We start from the raw sequence: 19,698 nt of genomic DNA, 5'->3' as shown, positions 1-19,698 counted from the left end.
GCTAAAGTATAAACGGTACAATAAATCGGCACGTTGGTGATAAAGTATGTAACAACTAAGGGTCTGTTCTGATTTACTGAACTGAACTGAGTTGTCTATGAAAGAAGGAACTTAACTGAACTAAAATTATGCTGAAAAGAACAAGTCCTAAAAACAAGTACAACAAACATTTTACTACAGTTATTAATAACTCGTAACTAAAGACGAAGCTGGGATTTTTTTTCATTTGATAGGTCATACCTTATAAGTTTAGTACAAGAATTGCATGAAAATATAAAAGGCCAAAATAAATGATAGAAATTGAACATACTACCTATTAAGTGTGTATACGTTTATGTAAAAACCAACTTAGCCATTGCATTTTTATGCCATTTATTCACATTAATATAATAAATACTTCTATCGTTTCTTTATAATTACAACACTTTCCTGAAAGGAAAATGTCACAATAATTGCAACACAATACAAAATGAAGGTTTTGTAGTGAAAATTGTACTATTACCCTTCGTTGTTCCTCCCCCACCCCTTGTCGGCCATCCCCTCCCTCCTTCCCTCAATACCATTTTCTCAGCCCTATAAAAACCTAAAATAACCCTCCCCTCTCCCCGAAAAATGGATGGCTGGCCATCCTTCCACCCTAGCGTCATTTGGTTGGGGAAATGGTATCGAGAAGGGGATGGCCGGTGAAGGGTGGGGATGAGTGGCGAGTGGTGGGGTGGCTAGGTGGTAGTCAGAGAAGGTGGGAAAGAGGAAGATAATTGGGGGCGATGTGGTGGCCAGAGAAGGTGGTTGGTTCCCTTTATGTTTTAAAACACACAACATAGTAAGTTTTAGGGTTTTTCATTTCATTCTTTTTTTTCCTCTTTGTTCATTCTATTCCGTTTACCCCATACAAACCAAACAGTCCATAAAAATTCTAAAGAAAACTAGACAAAAATATTGTTGATCTTGATTTTTTGATATTGTACAAATTTATGGTTGGGCTTTTAGCATCTGTTACTCTAAATAAATTATGGTAGCACAGTAATGGGCTAGCCCAATCCAAAAATAAAAAACCCAAGAACAGCAAAATGACATAACAAACCCTAAAGGGTTAAGCAGTAACAAGACCCAACACACAGGGGTATTATTGGAAAAACAAAAATGAACGGCCAGGATAGAATCCTAAAACATCTACAACATTAAACCCTAGAAATATATTTAAGCCCTCTTTCGCCTCCAAACCCTTTTCTTTTTCTGATTACAATCGCCGAACTTCTGCAAACTCTCTCCTTCTTTCTTCCCACTTTCTCGAACCCTAAAACCCAACTCCAGGTATTTTTCTTTATCTTTGTTCTGCAAATTAACTTGTTCTTCTGAATTTGTTTGGTGAATTGAATTTGTATGATTTGTGTCGCAGTCATGAAGATCGTCGCCGCTTACTTGTTGGCTGCTTTGGGCGGTAAAGCTAACCCTACTCAGGCTGATGTTAAAAGTATTCTTGCATCAGGTAATTTGTCGAACTTTTTTAAAGTTAATTGCATGATAATCCAAACTTGATTTGATAATGTGTGAAAAATTATTGATTTGTAAGGTTGTTGTGCTAATTTTTCTGCGAAAATTAGGTTTCATGTTCGTAACTATATAATAATATGTTGTTTTTCTGTTTAATTAATTGCAGATTCATACTGTATTTACTTGAAATTACAATAAGATTACTATTGAGTTAATTGCTGGAGAATTGTGAAGGGTTTGGTTTGTTAGATTGTGTTGAATGCTCGACGGTTTGTTAATATACACCGTTTGCATACATGTATGTACTCTTGTGTACAATTTTGAATTTCGATTGTATGTACGATTGGTTGTACTGATCATATTGCACCTCTGGTATGATATTTACTTAAGTGTAGACTGGTACTGCAATTAGCACAGTGCACTTTAGGCTTGCACTGTGCTCCGTTTGGCACGGGCATGGCTGCAATTCTTGTTTTTTATCCTCTCTATTGCTTAAGATATCAATGTGCATTTTTCCATTATCTTTGTGATTTAACATTTGGTCTTCTTTATTTTACTGTTTTGTTCAATGCTATCTGTTTAACATCACCTTATTCCTTAGGGATTTTGTACTTGAATGAATACACGTGTCTGATTTTGCGCAGTAAGTTTATTTTTTAGGGATGTAAAATATTTCACAAATTTATGACAGTCGGCTTTTTCCACCCGTTAGGAGTATGGTGACTACATGATTTAGGTTGCCTCCCTAGCTTGGTTCATAGTAAAATTAGTAATACCTTGATTTGAGTTGGTTACATGTAAAGTTGGGTTGGTGTGGCAATGTTACCAACAGTCATACGAGAAGTCTATATGAGCTGAATTTTTCTAATAAATTATTGCATTATCAATGTAGAAGTGAAGGAAGTTTATAATGATTAATGAATAGGCTAAGGTTTATGTTCCTATGCTTTTGTTTCCTTGGAAGAGCGGAGCTTGGTTGTCTATGACTGTATGCAGTAACTCTTAACTGTGTATTTGTTTAATTGCAGTGGGTGTTGAAGCTGATGAGGACAGGCTTCAATTGTTCTTTGACCAAGTGTCTGGCAAAGACATCACAGAACTAGTCGCTGCAGGAAGAGAAAAGCTTGCATCTGTCCCAGCTGGTGGAGGTGCAGTTGCAGTATCAGCCGCTCCCGCTGGTGGTGCTGCCGCTGCCGCTGAGGCTCCTAAGGAGGAGAAGAAGGTTGAAGAGAAAGAAGAATCTGATGATGTAAGAACAGCTATATCAATTTGGTCAAATTAAAAATGCTGAAAATTTGATGTCGCACTTTGCTAACTCTACATATCTTTAATGCAGGACATGGGTTTCAGTCTCTTTGATTAAGTTGGAAGAAGCCGAGCTTTACATGAAGTCGTCGTCTTTTAAATGTAGCTCAAGTTTTGTTTTGCTATTTGGAGATGTTTTTAGTTTTTTCTTGGAGATTTACGTTTCTTTTAGCTAATGTATTGAGGGATTGGCAAGACTATTAGTTATGTTGGATTATGTGGTAAGTGGTAATCATCCAATATATATTATACTTTTGGCATCCTTTGGCATTCATACCTGATTATTAAAGGCACAGCTTATGGCTTTTGCTTGATTGCATCTATTTTTTAATTTTTTTGTCTCAAATACTCAGTTTTTTATTCAAAAGTTAAAATAGAACTGCGAATACATGCACAATCTGTTAAATATTCGAGAATCTCGAATAATGTCTATCTTGAAATGTAGAATTTGTTATTTATATATATATATACCTGGGTGTACTGTATACTCGTATGATTAAACGAGCAAATGACCCCGGTTGTACGTAATAGGCTTTCCTTGAAATGTTTGGGTAATGCATAAACTTACAGTCTTTCTATCTGTAGCAACCTAAGCCACTACTCTTAGCAATTTTAAAGGATGAATGTAAGTTCCACCCAAGCTCCAAGCTCTCCAAATCTAGCCTTAGTATTAATACTAGTTTAAGGTCCCGTGCAATGCACGGTTTTACTTAATCAAATTATGAATTACAATGTTACTATAACATTAATATATTTGTATATATAAAAAAAAATTAAAACAAATACTTGAATTTCTCTTCAAAAAAAAATTAACTTGAATCAAAAGTTATTGATTATTGAACATTAAAAAAAAAACACTCAAATTTAATGATTATATTGTTTTATATGAGAATAAAATTTATGTTAATTATAACCCGTGCAATGTAATTATATACCCCATATTTCCCTATTTTGTTGGCATGTTTTGACCGGCATAATATTTTATAGTATACTATAACCGGAAAAATATTTTATACAAATTTAATTGACTTAACTTTTATGACAATTAATAATTAAGGCCTTTTTTTTGTTTTATATTTATGTTTATAGTTATTGAATTGTAGCGTTATTATTATGAATAAATCAAAAAAATTATAGTAAAAGCTAAAGTGTCTAATCCTGGTTGGAGCAAAAAAAAAAACTTTCAAGGAAAAAATAAATTGTAGAATGATACGAAGTACGGGATTAGTACATTATTCTAATTTAATATATTACCTTATATGTTTGTTTATTATAGAAAAATACCTATTATAAAAAATTATAAAAAAATATGCATATAGAATATATTACAAATATGAATGCCAAATTGAAGGTCAAATATTATATATTATATAAATTGATATTAATGAAGATTTTGTACAAAAAGAAAAAAAAAAAAAAAGGAAAGAAAAAAGTGGCGGGAAAATTTTTAATCAGAACATGACAAGTGTCATGTCAGATTCGCTTTTAGTATTATGTAATTGATTGATTGCTAAGTGAGCATAATCGTTTCTTAACATTGTTTTCTTTTCTGCTCCCACCGTTAAAATCTTGTTCCCAACCCCAGTAATAATTTGGGAAATCGCAAAATATCAATCCCAACCCCCCATTCTTTCTTCTTTACCAAACTCCACACCAAAAACGTTGATTTATTTTCGGGCAGCTTACAGGTGATTATATCACTAAAAGGCGACTCCAAATGACGCCAACACAATGCATACACAGAGTTCCCAATGAAAATGCTTCTTCGAGGCTTTAAATCTCTTGCAATTAACGAACACCTTAAATTCGTCGAAAACTTGAGCCAATTTTCGTTGTGATTGTCCCTATATAAGGTGGCCAATAAAGTGAACAAAAAGACTCTACCACCTGAACCGGCTAAGACTGACCCCTTTTTTGACCATGCAGGCCCGAGCTTGGGGAGGACTCGGTAAGCCCGAGTCAAGGGGTTGCATACAACAAGTGATCGAGAGGATGAGTCAGGGGACTCACCCCAAAGGTAGGTACACCCCGGTGAAGAAGTGACAAGGAAAAGAGAGGTGAAGGAAAGGAAGGTAAGGTCAAACTTGAGCCATTGGTTAGAGGAGTGATCAAAGGCGTGGAGAAGGGAGACACGAGGCGGGGGTACGAGGCGGTAGTACTTGTCGTGGAGAGGAGGACGGAGAGCGAGGAGAGGGAAGGGAAGGTTGGAGATGAGGTTGAGGAAGTGAGGAGAAGTGAGGAGGTGGTGGAAAAGTTTGGATATTAACCTGCAAATGATGGTTTGGCGAAGTGGAAGTTTGATGAAGATCATGCATAGAATGTCTTGTGGAAGGCGGTACATTGGTGTGGATTCCATGCTAGAAAAGAAGAGAGTTTCAAAAGGTTATTCATAAACTCTATAATGGTTGAAGATAGTTGGGTTTGGAGAGGAGACATGGTCAAGCAGTGAAGTTCTTTTCATCAAAGACGTGCAAGCAACATATTAAGTTAAATAATAGTAAGATCTCAAACTTAGTTAAACATTAATTACATCGCCCAACATTCGATTTTGTCATGCAAAAGGCATACTATTCTAAAATAAGTCAAATTAATTAGTTTGAAAACAACTTTTTACCAGTATGGAGTAAATTTAATGAATTATAAGAAAGTCTCCTACTCTGTAGCCTAATGATATCAAAGCTCGTAGTAAAGTTTCAGGATCTCATGAAGTAATATTCGAATTATAAATCAAAATCCGTCTATATTAGTGTTATAGGAAGTATAATGTTTTGAGGTTTCTAAACAACAAAAATGGGTAAGGGTGTAAGGCATATATTTCAGCAATACTCAAGGCCCAATAAGCCCAGTATGAATGGATGAAACGAGTAGTAGGATCCTTGTACGAATTGTACTTAGAGGTGTTCAAAAAAATCCGACCCGATTTTCGATGACCCGGTAAATACCCGATGAAAAATTTGGGAAAAAAATATGTTTTTCCGGGACGGGTACCCGACCCGGGAAAATTACATGTTATCTGGCTCAGGACACGGGCCGCATTTTTTAAATCCCGGATACCCGAATTTCCCGAAAATAAATTAATATTAAAAAAAAAAAACCTCTTCAAACTTAAGCCCAGCCCATTACTCCATTAGGATTCTCAACTTCTCATATCTCAAAATCCCCTCTGCCGCTTTCTCTCTTCTTTTCTCTCTCTTCCTCTTCCTCTTCCTCTTCCTCTTTTTTCCTCTTCCTCGGATTGAAGCTATTCCGATCCGCACTCGGATCTCCTCTCTACTTCGTGGCTCGTGCCTCTCTTTCTTCCTCTCTCGTTGCGAGAGTTTTCCCTCTCTTCCTCTGCTTCGAAAGGTTTGTGTTGCTGATGATGGATTGATGGCGGCGGTCTCGACCGAGTTCCGGTGAGGAGAGTGGCTGTCGTCGACTCGTCGTCTTCGATTTTCCTTTGCTAGAAATGGGTGTTCGAAGAATTTTGATTTTCCTTTGCTAAGTTGTTCTCTTATTCTTGTAATTGAATTTTATCAAAAGATTATTAATTTACAAAGTATTTGTTTGATTGAAGTTATTTGATTCATTCTTAGATTTTTAATTGGTGATGTTTATGATTATATTATGCTTGTATGCCTGCTTTTTTTGGTATTTGAATGTTTGAGCTTTTTGAGAATGAGGGAATGCCGATTAGAGAATGAGAAAATCCGGGTACCCTGTCCCGACCCGAATAATTTGGGTACCCGAGATATTCGGGTCGGGACATGGGACGAATTACCAACTACCCGAAACTCCGGGTACCCGGGTTTTCGGGTACCCGAAAACCCGGGTACCCGGATTTGAACACCCCATTTGTACCCATGTTTGGTTGAGATATCTTGATCCAGATTCCAGAATCCATAAAAATGATGATGTTTTAAAGTTGTCGACAACTTGTTAGCTAAAATACAAAACCGTACTCAACCCATATTGTTCATCAAGGACCCATTAACTCACCTGTCTTTTTCCTTCTATTGTTTGTCTCAGTTTTGTTGTCACTTTGAGGTAATTTTATTTTTACCACTTTTGTATCACTAGTTTTTTACATAATTTTTTTTTACCCCAAAAAAAAAAACGAAGTCATAATTAAAATGATTATTTACATACAAATACAATTAGTTTAATACAGAGTTTGTACTCCCTTCGTCTTTATTTTTTTGATTTGATCACACATGTTTGTCAACAATATCTTATGAAACGAATCACATAAAATTTGCAAGATTTGAGCCACCTTTTCCGATAGAATTACCGAAAATTCCTAAAAAGAATTTTATGATGTCAAACTTGAAATCTCAAAATCATCTAGTCCCAACTCCACCGTCGGACCAACTTAAAACCAGTGATTGCTACACGAATACACGTACTTCCGAAACTTCCTCATCACTTTAAGTACATTAAATTTGATAGTTACGCGTACATCATTGTAGTGCTCCTCATAAAAACCACGAGTAAATCATCACTATATCTTTGCTGTGGACCAAAGGTACCATGTCCCTTCAATATCCAAGTTGAATTACCCTCCAATATCTCGACGACCAACCAATCTAGGACTATATACTTGCTAATGAGGGAAATTTCTTAGAAATTGTTTGTTGCAAAAATCTTTACAAATTCTTTTGGCATCTTAATAATTATTGGCATCTACATTTTTCATGTATAAAGACCTCGCTCTTTGTCGTTTGTTAGAAGCCAAAACTTTGCGTTACCCTTCAATTTTAGGCACATACATTGCATTCTACATGACATTTGCCAACTTTATACTATATTATATATTATAAAAATACCATATTTATACTTCCAGCTTTTATTTATTAAGTGGGGTACTTATTTTTTGGTTGCTTGCTAATGGATTTAATGGACCACCAAATTTATGCTCTTTTATTTTATTTTCATTAGTAAAGTATAAAAAAATAAAAATGGTTTTTTTTTTTTTTTTTTTTCGAATTTATAATATGGACTTGAATATAGAGCACGGACGGCAGCCGAAATAGGTGGGTATGAGAGTTTCTAAATGCAGAGGATTGGTGACACGTTAATGTATCACAGCTCATTTAGAATAGGAAACTGGAGTTAGTTCTGGAAACTGCGCACATTTTGACTGTGATGCAACAGAACTGACGACTGTGTGATTAAAACTCTACCTTAACTGCAGTGTCCACTACTGTTTGGGACTCTGAGTTTTAGTTACTGCTAGTGCTACCTCTGCTTCAACTGTCATGGGTTGTTATCATATTATGTGGATATGTGATAGCTGCGTGACTATGGTTAATGAGGTCTCAGGGGTAGTTTCGTCATTTTAGCAGGTATTTCCGAGGGCGTTTTAGAAATACCGTGGAAAAATACGATAACTACTTAGGTTTTGTTCTGATATACTGAACTGAACTGAACTGTTTATGAGAGAAGGAAATTAAAAACTGAACTAAACTGAAATTAAGCTGAAGAGAACAGATCTTTAGTATAAATTTAGAGGTAATTATGGATTTAATAGAAGTCGTCGAGTAATTGTTATGTGCTATGTTAATATTTGCAGTATTCGAAAATTGTCTAATCATGTCAACTTGGATTAATATTATTTGTCAACTTTGATTGGTGTTTGTTGTCAACTAGAAAATTCAGTGTTTGTCATTTAGTTTAGTCATTTTATTGTCAAAAATGTTGAGTTTTAAGAACAGTTGTTGAAAGCAAAAGTATAGTAACTAGGAATGTAACATCAACATAACATTACTATTTAATGTCTTAAAAGAGACTCCCACTGATGGTAGAGGTATCTAAAGAAAGATGTAGATGAATGCAACCTTAGTACCTTACTCCAATCATAGAGGAGAGGGGATATGCTGACCTTCAGCCTAAAGCACATCCATTCATCCATACTCAACTAAAACAACAAACACGCAACGAAAAGTGTTTCGTAGACCTTTAGTATTGATAACTCTTATGAAAGATAGAGACATAAAAATATGATTAAAGTATTACATGTATGACGTTTTCTTTCTAGGGTAAACACTATGGTACAACAATCAATCAATCAATCAATCAATCAATCAAAGCCTTAATCCCAAAAGTGGGGTCGGCTAACATGAACCAAATTTGATTATTCCGTGTAGTCATCAACATAAATCTTTCTCCTCCATCCCTTACGATCCAAAACTTCATCCTCACGTAAATCCATGCACTTCATATCCTTCCTCACTCCTTCCAACCAAGTCATCTTTGGTCTCCCTCTTCCTCGTTTAATCCCTCCATGGTCCCACTCTTCCACTCTTCGCACCGGTGCACCCTCGGGTCTCCGTCTTACATGTCCAAACCAACGCAGACGATTTTCCCTTAATTTATCTACAATGCCCGCCACACCTACTTTCTTGCGAATAACCTCATTTCTGATTCTATCTCTTAAAGTGTTTCCACACATCCACCTTAACATGCGCATTTCCGTAACCTCCATCTTTTTAATATGCTCTTTCTTAGAAGCCCAACATTCTGTACCATAGAGCAACACTGGTCTTATGGCAGTCCTGTAGAATTTTCCCTTCAACTTTAAGGGAATGCTGCGGTCGCATAGCACTCCCGTGGCCGCTCTCCATTTAAGCCACCCTGACTTAATCCTGTGGGTCACGTCTTGATCAATGTCACCATTCTTCTGGATGATCGACCCTAGGTACTTAAAACATTCACTCATGGTCAAATCCTTTCCATCCAAACTCACCACTTCATTGCTTGTCCCCCTCTGAGTGCCAAAACGACATACCAAATATTCAGTCTTACTCCGACTTAGCTTAAACCCTCTAGATTCCAACCTTTGCCTCCATTGCTCCAACTTGACATTAACCCCATCCTTAGTCTCATCCACCAAAACGATATCATCTGCGAACAGCATACACCATGGAACCTCATCTTGAATTGGTCTAGTTAATTCGTCTAGAACCGTTGCAAAAAGAAAAGGGCTTAATGCAGACCCTTGATGCAATCCGATTGTAATAGGGAAATCTTTTGTCAACCCTCCGCATGTCCTCACATTTGTTGACACATCCCGATACATATCCTTAACTAGGTCTACATACCTTCGTGGGATACCTTTCTTCAACATTGCCCACCAAAGTATCTCTCTTGGCACCTTGTCATATGCCTTCTCTAAATCAATAAAGACCATATGAAGATCTTTCTTCTTTACCCTATAAAACTCCATCATTTGTCTTATCAAATGGATTGCCTCCATAGTAGATCTCCCAGGCATAAAACCAAATTGGTTATCTGAAATGCTTGTGCATGCCCTCAACCTTTGTTCAATCACCCTTTCCCACAACTTCATAGTATGGCTCATAAGCTTAATTCCTCGATAGTTAGAACAATCTTGAGCGTCTCCTTTGTTTTTATAAACCGGGACCAAGGTGCTCTTCCTCCAATCTTGTGGGATCCTTGTAGCCGTCCATATCTTGTTGAAAAGGTTTGTTAACCAATCAATACCAATCTTACCCAAACACCTCCACACCTCTATCGGTACCCCATCAGGGCCAACCGCCTTCTTAGGTTTCATCTTCCTCAGTGCAATCTCCACCTCTACTCTCCTAATCCTTCGCACATACTCCATGTTGATTTCTTCATCACTCATAGAGGTATCTCCTATCACAACTCCATTACTTCCATTAAATAATTCATCGAAGTACCCCTTCCACCTGTCCTTGATGCCCTCCTCTTGCACTAGGACCATTTGGTTCTTATCTTTGACACACTTCACCATGCCAATATCCTTCCTTGCCTCTTGTCTTCTCTTTGCCATCTTATAAATGATCCTTTCTCCCTCCTTGGAATCAAGCTTTTCATAAACCTCCTGATATGCCTTTTCTTTTGCTTGGCGAACAGCTGCCTTTGCCTTACTCTTAGCCTCCTTATACGCTGCAAAGGTTTCATCACTCCTACATTTTCCTAAGGCTTGATAGCATTCCCTTTTTTGCTTAATTACTGCTTTCACCTCTTCATTCCACCACGAAGTATCTCTCTGTACCGAAGTTCTTCCCCTTACTTCCCCTAAGACCTCTTTGGCCACTCTTAGGAAACAGTTCTTCATTCGTAACCAGGTCATGTCCGGATCCACCTCTCCATCCCAATCCGCTTCTTCAATTACCTTTTCTGTAAAAACCTTAGCTTTTGCATCCCTTAGGGTCCACCATCTTATCCTTGGTTCTTCTTGTCTAACTTTTTTCTTCGCCTTCTCTTTCAGACGAATAGTCATTACCAATAGCCGGTGTTGGGTGACCACACTCTCCCCTGGGATAACCTTACAGTTTATGCAACTTTGTCTATCTATGCTCCTTGTGAGCAGGAAGTCTATTTGAGTTGCATTTGCTCCATTCCGAAAAGTTATCAAGTGTGAATCCCTCTTCTTAAACCAAGTATTAGCCAAAATTAAATCATATGATTGGGCAAAATCCATAATAGCTTCACCACCGGCGTCCCTCTGCCCATACCCAAAGCCTCCATGGACACTCTCATAGCCATCTCGGCTCGCCCCAACGTGCCCATTTAGATCCCCTCCAATATATAACTTCTCTGAGTGGTGGACACCCTGCACCACCTCGTCTAGGTCCTCCCAAAATTGTCGTTTCTCTTCTGCATCTAAACCCACTTGGGGAGCATAAGCACTGATAACATTCACAATCTCCTTGCCACATAGCAACTTCAGCCTTATCAACCTATCGTTCTTCCGATAGACCTCGATCACCTCTTTTGCCAACCTCTCATCGAGAACCACACCAACTCCGTTCCTAGCTCCACCATTCCTTGTTCTGTGGCTCGTTTCTTGCCCAACATACCATACCTTATACCCCAAAACCAAGCCTCGAGCTCCTTCTCCTGTCCATCTTGTCTCTTGGAGGCACATGATGTTCACGCGTCGTCTTTTCATTACTTCTACCAATTCTGCTGATTTTCCCGTAAGAGACCCCACATTCCAAGAACCAATCCGCAAACTAAATTCTTTTCTCCCACGCTCCCTCCTGATCCCAACTCCAAGTCCTTGATTATTTGACACCACAATTGGGCAATATGGCGCGTCGCTTCTGGGCGACGACCTAGCAACCCTTACATACTTATCACTGCACCCGGGTCTGGGAAGTGCAGCGCGTCGCTCAGTAGGGAACGCCCCAATGGCACGCCCTTGCTCATTTGACACCACACTCGGGCAATGTGGCGCGTCGCTTCTGGGCGACGACCTAGCAACCCTTGCATACTTATCACTACACCCGGGTCTAGGAAGTGCAGCGCGTCGCTGAGTAGGGAACGCCCCCACGAAAATATCTGTTTGGCTCATGTCATGGGATGTGACGAAGTTTTATACTGGCTGTCACTGGCCTACCGTAACCCTCCTCCTTTATCCAGGCTTGGGACTGGCAGCGGGAAACCCACCCAGCGGGAAACCCACTATGGTACAACAATCGTATGAGAAAATTTGCAGAAATTTGGTAGCGGATAACAGGTTTGGATAAACAGTCGGCGAGAAAGTTGTGTCCTAAAAGGAAAACGTTTTGTGTCTGGAATGCCTTCTGGCCTTTGATTGACACTGGAAACCTCTCAACATACCAAATGAAAATTTTGATTCAATCCCTGTACAAACTCAAATCAATATTAACACCATTCAATCCTTGCACAAACTCAATTCTAAAGCTCAAGGCTTTAACTCATAACCAAAGTTTACATCATTCTCTTTAAGGAAAAAAATAAAATAAAAATACAACAGTTTATAAACCTATGGTTGAAACTGCACGGAAATATGCAAAACTACATTCAATGTTTCTGTTGAGAAAAATTCTGAACTGGTGCACACGTATTTCATGCACATCAGATAATATGACGACCTATTGAATTTTTAATTCTTAAGTAAAAAAAAAAAAAAAAACAGCCAGCTTGAACAAAGTAACTCAAATTTATCTGCAGGAAAGAAGTTGACCCAGCTTCATCTGCTTCACATTATGCGATGCATCTTACTATGAAGTTGAGGTTAAACCTCTGTCTCTATTTTCATCAGCCTGCACTTTTTCCATGAATCGCCATCAATGGTTGTAATGACTGATGGCTCGAGCTGGCTCATGGCTTTTTGTACTGTCCATCTCCTCCTCCTCCTGCATTATTGTGCAGAAATTGGTACCGCCACAATTATAATCACTAATCAGATTACTAAATTCAATAAAGATTTTTTATTGGCAAAATTATTTTAAGAAATTAAATCAGTTGACTACGATCTCACACTACATGTCTGTCTCTACAAGATTATAACAGGCACAGGGGATGGGAAGTAGACAAATATTGAAGGATATGTTGTGAAATCCTAGTGAATCCTTAATCATGGGGGGATAGTACGCACAGCAAAGATGTAAATGTGTAGTCATATCAATCAGGCACAATACAGAATACTATGTTAACGTCTGTGTTCTTCCATCACAACATTGAAGTTCCAAAGAGCAGCATTATTCACTTACGCTGTATGAAACTGGTACGCTGAATATATGGTGAAATTATGCCATGTTATAACCAATAATTTCTACATCGTCATACATAATCCCATAAAGTTTTCTTTTTCAATGATAAACCTATCTCATGATAAGATAAATTCAATGTCATAGCTCAATACATTATCACATCAAGCTACGATAATCAACAAGGCTATTGGAAAATGGGAATAGGAGTTTGGGGGTTGAAGAATGGAAATGAGACTATGAGAGTGGGAAATAGCAATTGGAAATTTCACCAAGTGTGGGAAGTACAACCTCCTACATTCTTGTCAACCAACAACATCCTAGTTTTCTGCATCTCGGGAAATCACACATGAAGAGTATTTCTACAATGATCAAACGACCACTAAATTGTTAGTTCTGTGATGGGGATAATTTGGAAATTAGTGCTAGCAATTTACTATAATGTCTTTCATCAACATTGTTGTTTCAACTCTGTCTATCACTCACAAAAATTCACCCCAATAACAAACTCCTCGGCTCCTAACCACTCTTGGTAATGAAAACTTGGGAACATGGCCTCCTGATTTCTACTCGTACTTATTTCCAATCCTAGTTCCTAAAACCAAAGACGAGAATTGTAATTCCCATAATCCCATCCACCTAACTATCCCATTTCCAACACATTGCCATGAAGGCAATAGCACAATCAAACTAATGCTACAATTTGGAAACAAACGCAAGTAACATGACTTTCTTTATTTGTTCAATCCACAATTGAGTCTAACAATACTATCTCAATTATAGTCATTGCAATCTAAAACTAGTATAATCAGGCAAAACAATGTAAAATTACACTACAACTAATCAATTTCATGCTCAAAACTTCACACAACATTCCAACCACAGCAAAATAAACATGTTCTGTAAATAAAACTAATCACTAAAACTTAAAACATACCCCTATGATCAGATTTACAATGAATAGAAATCCACCAAAGCAACCAGCCACAAACTCAGAGCATTGCCCCAAGGCACGCATCGAACACGAACCCACGCAACAACCCGTCCCCATACCCGGGCGCCCCCTCGATCCACCGCCACTCGCCACCGCTACCACTAAAAACCCCTTGAGCAGAATTATCCCACAATGCCAACTTCCCAACTCTCTTAGCCGAGAAACAAACCTTATCCCCACCTCCAAACACCTTAAATTTCGACGATTCCTGAAAACACTTATACATATCTAAAGACATTCTTCCTGCTTCATCCCACTCCAAACTCTCCAAATCCAACCTAAGTATCAATATTGTTGAACATGAAGCATTCAATGAAAATGACGATTTTAGCCCTCCCACCATTAAAATCTTACTCCCAACCCCTTTAACCAATCTAGGTCTTTTCAAGATATCAAACACATCACCCCATTCACTCCTCTCCACCCTACTCCACCCCAACGACGTCGTCTCGAATTCCGGCAAATTACAGCTAAATAGCTTCCAGATACTTCTCCAAGGCGAACCCACATCACAAAGCGCATACAACGAGCTCCCAACTAAGATGGGACTCCGAGGTTTTGACGGCAAATTCGACGAAAACTTCAACCAGTTATCCTGCTTATTAAACCCATGATTACAGTTGTTATCATGATCACACCAATACAAGGTCGCAAGCTCAGTCAGCACAAGAACCCGACGACCCGACCCGGATAAGACCGACCCGTGTTTGGACCAAGCCGACCCGAGTTGGGGTAAGACCCGGTAAGCCCGAGTCAAAGGGTTACAAACAACGAGCGAACGAGCGGGTGAATCGGGCGAGTCACCCCAAAGGTAGATCTGACCGAGTGATGACGTCACAGGGGAGAGAGAAGTAAAGGGTAGGAAAGTAAGATCGAATCTGAGCCATTCATCGGAGGAAGGATCGAAGGCGTGGAGAATCGGCGGCGGAGGAGAGAGAGGGGACGGGTGACGGTGGCGCGTGTGGTGGTGGGGAGGGCGGAGAGCGAGGAGAGAGAGAGGAGGGTGAAGGGAGAAGATGAGGTGGCAGAAGGAAGGCGAAGTGAGGAGGTTGTTGAAGGGTTTTGAGATGGATCTGCAGATTATGATGTCACGAAGAGGGAGTTTGGTGAAGATCATGTGGAGTGTGTCTTGAGGGAGACGGTAGATTGGGGGGGAATCCATTGATGGAGGAGGAGAGAGAAAGTTGAAGGTTGTTAATGGCGGAAATTTTGTGGCTTAGGAGAGAGAAAGTGAAGGGGGAGAAGGAGTGAGAATGGGTGGGTACTGGGTGTATCCGAGTTAACTCGAGTATGACTCAGGTGAGGAGGAAAAGTTTTTTTTTTTTTTTTAGTCAATGAAAAGAAAAATGAACCAATTGGAAAAAAGGGAACGGTATGAATGAAATTGACAAAAATGGAATGGGTTACACATTGGGTGGTAATTTCACTAATTTGATGCGGAGGAAATCTATCATGGATTTGGAGTAGATTGGGGAGTTAAGTACTAAGCTGTCAAAAATTGATCCGATCTATTCGTTTCGATGTGACTCGTAAAATTTAATTCAAATTTTGACTCGTATGAATATTGTCATATTGGGTACAATAGCGGCATTACTCAACTTTGAAATAGACATGACTTAACCCGACCTCACTAAACTCGAGCATTGGATTGACAGTTTTTTTTTTCCCTCCTCTTTTTATTCATTTTCAAAGTGATTTTAATTTTTATGTTGTTTTAACTTTATATTTTGGAAATAACATATGTAGATATATTTGTTCCACTATTTGTCTCTTGACTATATAGTGTCGACCTCACCGTTCACCATTTGGCACCCACGACAAATTTAACATATTTACTAATATGAGTTACGGGTTAGCTATGATGTTTTTTTAAAAAAGGGAAATTCAGCAATAGACTAAGGGCCTGTTCTGATTGACTGAATTGAACTGAACTGAACTGAGCTGAACTGAATATTTATGAGAGAAGGAAATTAAGAACTGAACTGAACTGAGTATTTATGAGAGAAGGAAATTAAGAACTGAACTGAACTGAGTATTTATGAGAGAAGGAAATTAAGAACTGAACTGAAAATAAGTTGAAGAGAATAGACCCTAAATAAAAAGTGAATATATGTGATGAAAAAATAAACTCAAAATAGAAAACAAAGATGGAACACAATTGGATGATATTTTGATGGGGGGAGAGGGATATATCATGGAGGGTAGCTTAAAATAGGGAAATATTGAGTAATTTTAGTGCTTTTGTATTTTCTTTCTACACTTCTTGCTGTTCTAGCCTTCTAGGTGTTTTCTGTTCTAATTTCAAAATGGGTTTAATTTCTTTTGCCTTACATATTTACATTTATGTTGTTTGATTTGCTTCACTCGCATAGTGGCATTTGTCTCCCCTCTCTAGTCTTTGCCAATCTCACTATTTACCAATTACCACCAGTAACATAAATACATAATTTACCAATATTGGATTATCTATGTTCACCAAAGACTCAAAGAGATCAAGTTTTGTTTATCTTAGTTTAGAACTTATGGATTGTAAAATTGTGATATGTTAAGAATACGTGGATTGTAAAATTGTGATATTTATGGTACGGAGTAGTATTTATGGATTGTAAAATTGTGATATGTTAAGAATATGATATTAGTACTAAGCTACTCCGTATCATATGTGAGAACTTATTTTTCTAGTAATAATTGTGGATAAGGTGAACATATATATGACATTTTACTTAATAACAAATCTAAACTTAATTGAAGCTAATTAAATTGTTTGAATTTATATTTTGGTTTTAGCAAGTTGAACTTGGAAATTATTATTATAACTTACTTAAATGATTTATTTAAGCATATTAACCTAAACTTGAACATTTTCTTCTTAAAACGACTAAAATTAAAATTAACAAAACAATACCTTAATATATTATTCGTATATAGATGGCAATAATAACTTCGCAAATTTTAAGATGCACCATGGTACACCTAAAAATAGGTGTACCACACCTATACTTTTGAACATTTAGTAAAAAAAATTGAACAACTGTAAATTTTGAACATGTAGTAAAAACATATGAACATCACAAAATTTGAACATTTAGTTAAAAAATCTGAACAATCGCAATGTATCAAGCCTATACTTTTGAACATTTAGTAAAAAAAATCTGAACAATCGTGAAATTTGAACATTTAGTAAAAAAATATAAACATTGCAAATTTTGAACATTTAGTAAAAAAAAAACTGAACAATCGCAATGCACGACGCCTATACTTTTGAACATTTAGTAAAAAAATACGAACAATAACAAATTTTGAACATTTAGTAAAAAAAATTTGAACAATTGCAAATTTTGAATTATTACAAGTCAGACAAGTTTTGAAAGAAGTTTGTCTGACTCGTAATAATTCAATAATTTTGTAATATAAATTGAACATTTACTGTATACAAAATGAACATTTCTTTATAAAATATGAACATAAAAATTGCATGTTTATGTTAAGGTTTTGTGATGTATTCATATTTTTTTTACTAAATGTTCATTTTTTGTAAAATGTTCAAATTTTTTTACCAAATATTCAAAAGTATAAATGTGGTGCACATATAATAGTGCTAATTGTAATAACTCAATACATTAATTTTGTCACATTGGACATAAATTGAAAGGAGTACAAGGGGTGAATATTGGTTGTCATAGGTTTATCACAAGCAACTCCAAATGTCGCATAGGTTGGTTACTTTAGCCCATTTCACTCATAATTAAGCTAGCTATAATAAAGTGCTACTAAGCTAGTAGCTATATTTCCTACATCCAATAAGTTTGTAAAACTACTGGTACTCTTGTATTACTTCGTGATCCACCAATACATATAGGTGCCTTTCATCACCCAAAATAGACCAAAAAAATAAAAAACCATGCAATAAATGTTAAATAATGGGGAAAACTTACTCAATTTAGAGTCACACAATGACCATACAATTATATGATTCACAAGTTACAGCATAATAATAATAGCAGTATATATAATTCATAAACTAGCCATAATATGAATCAAACAACACAACTACACAAGTACTTCAAACACATTCAATAATACAACTACACGTACGGGTTGAAAAGAAATCCTAACTAAAGTTCAGTTACTTCATTGTAACACAATATTAGGCTACTAGCACAACGTGGCATAATTTTTTTTTTTCTTCTTATATATCCAAACTTTACTTGTTGTTAACAGTTAAAATATTATTAGATTTTACAAATGCATATATAACTGTGTAAGGTATAGGGGGAATAAGAAAAACACATCTATACTTATATCCTCCCTTCGGTTTTTTTTTTTTTTAAATGTTAACTTTACACTATATTTTATTATTTTTCTCTCTTACTTTAAGGAAGACTATTCAATGGCTATAATAAAATTGTAGCTATTGTAGTTAGTTTTAATCTTGGCCCTATATTTTTTAATGTTTAATCTTGTCCATTCATCCAATTGACTTTAATTTTTAATTAGAAATGAAAAAAAAATAATAAAAAAGCAGTTTTCTTGATTATGATTTTTTTTTAAAAAAATAGTTACTAAAACAAAAATTCTGAACTTTACCATTGATGCATATTCGATCTTGCAATTTCTAAGTTCAAATGATTGTCCCATCTTCATTAAATTATAATTTTTTAACAATAAACCTGTCTACCGCATTATATATTGTAAGGTCCATAATTCTTTCATCAAATTTATCAAAAAATAAATCATCCTCCATCAAAGAAAACCAGAAAAAGAGAGGAAAAAACGAAGAAGATGATAAAAAGTTATGAAATTTATCTCTAGTTTTCCAGAAACCAATCAATTCACATTGAAGATAAAAAAAAAAAATGAAAACATCTAGTAAGATAAATTATAAATTCCATATCCTTCGACCAAATCCTCTAGAATTTTTTATTTTTTATTTTTTATTTTTTTTGTTGATAAAGTGTATTTTAAAGTCAACAAATGGATGAATATGGTGAATTTTATTAATTGGAGGGTTGTGATTCACTCAGTTACAATGGCCACAATTTTATTGTAGCCATTTGAAAACTGTCCTTAATTTAAACCCCACTCAAATTAATTTATCATTTCTGTCTCTCATGGTCCCCACTACTCTCTCACATATTTTCACTTTCATGGTCCCCACATTACTTTTACCGTAATAAATTATTCATCTACTCACATTATTAATTCATTCTCCTAAAATTCCGCGCATTTACAAGTGATGCAAATAAAAAAAAAACGGAGGGAGTATTAAAAAGCGTTCCTAAAACAGAATATGTTCCACAAGACCAATAAGTTTTAAGTTAAGAGTCTTAAACTCGAAACCAACAGTCTTTACTATCTAATTAGTCGAATTTAATTAGCTAATTAAATAAGTACAAACTAGCAACGGGGGACATCGTC

At 36.6% G+C, this 19,698-nt stretch overlaps 2 protein-coding genes and 1 pseudogene across 2 annotated transcripts; 1 reads left to right on the top strand and 2 right to left on the bottom strand.

Annotated features, from left to right (window-relative positions):
* Positions 1 to 1,196: 1,196 nt before the first annotated feature.
* LOC145571462 (large ribosomal subunit protein P2w-like) lies at positions 1,197 to 3,059 on the top strand. Its single transcript, XM_081630501.1, has 4 exons — positions 1,197 to 1,314; positions 1,400 to 1,489; positions 2,523 to 2,743; positions 2,831 to 3,059. The coding sequence occupies exons 2-4, from the start codon at positions 1,402 to 1,404 to the stop codon at positions 2,855 to 2,857; spliced, it is 336 nt and encodes a 111-aa protein (XP_081486627.1). The 5' UTR covers positions 1,197 to 1,314; positions 1,400 to 1,401; the 3' UTR covers positions 2,858 to 3,059.
* Positions 3,060 to 3,951: 892 nt separating this feature from the next.
* Positions 3,952 to 5,155, bottom strand: LOC145572727 (SKP1-interacting partner 15 pseudogene; annotated as a pseudogene).
* A 7,272-nt stretch (positions 5,156 to 12,427) lies between these two features.
* On the bottom strand, positions 12,428 to 15,560 carry LOC145569936 (SKP1-interacting partner 15-like). The gene is made up of 2 exons (XM_081628905.1): positions 14,224 to 15,560; positions 12,428 to 12,932 (listed from the first exon to the last, which is right to left on the bottom strand). Exon 1 carries the CDS (start codon positions 15,440 to 15,442, stop codon positions 14,279 to 14,281), a length of 1,164 nt encoding a protein of 387 aa, XP_081485031.1. The 5' UTR covers positions 15,443 to 15,560; the 3' UTR covers positions 12,428 to 12,932; positions 14,224 to 14,278.
* Between the last annotated feature and the right edge of the window lie 4,138 nt (positions 15,561 to 19,698).

The sequence above is a fragment of the Chenopodium album genome, chromosome 12, assembly GCF_948465745.1.
Source record: "Chenopodium album chromosome 12, dcCheAlbu1.1, whole genome shotgun sequence".
Lineage (NCBI taxonomy): Eukaryota > Viridiplantae > Streptophyta > Magnoliopsida > Caryophyllales > Amaranthaceae > Chenopodium > Chenopodium album.
Note: the sequence above shows the minus strand (reverse complement) of the source record. Positions and strands in the feature narration are given on the sequence as shown.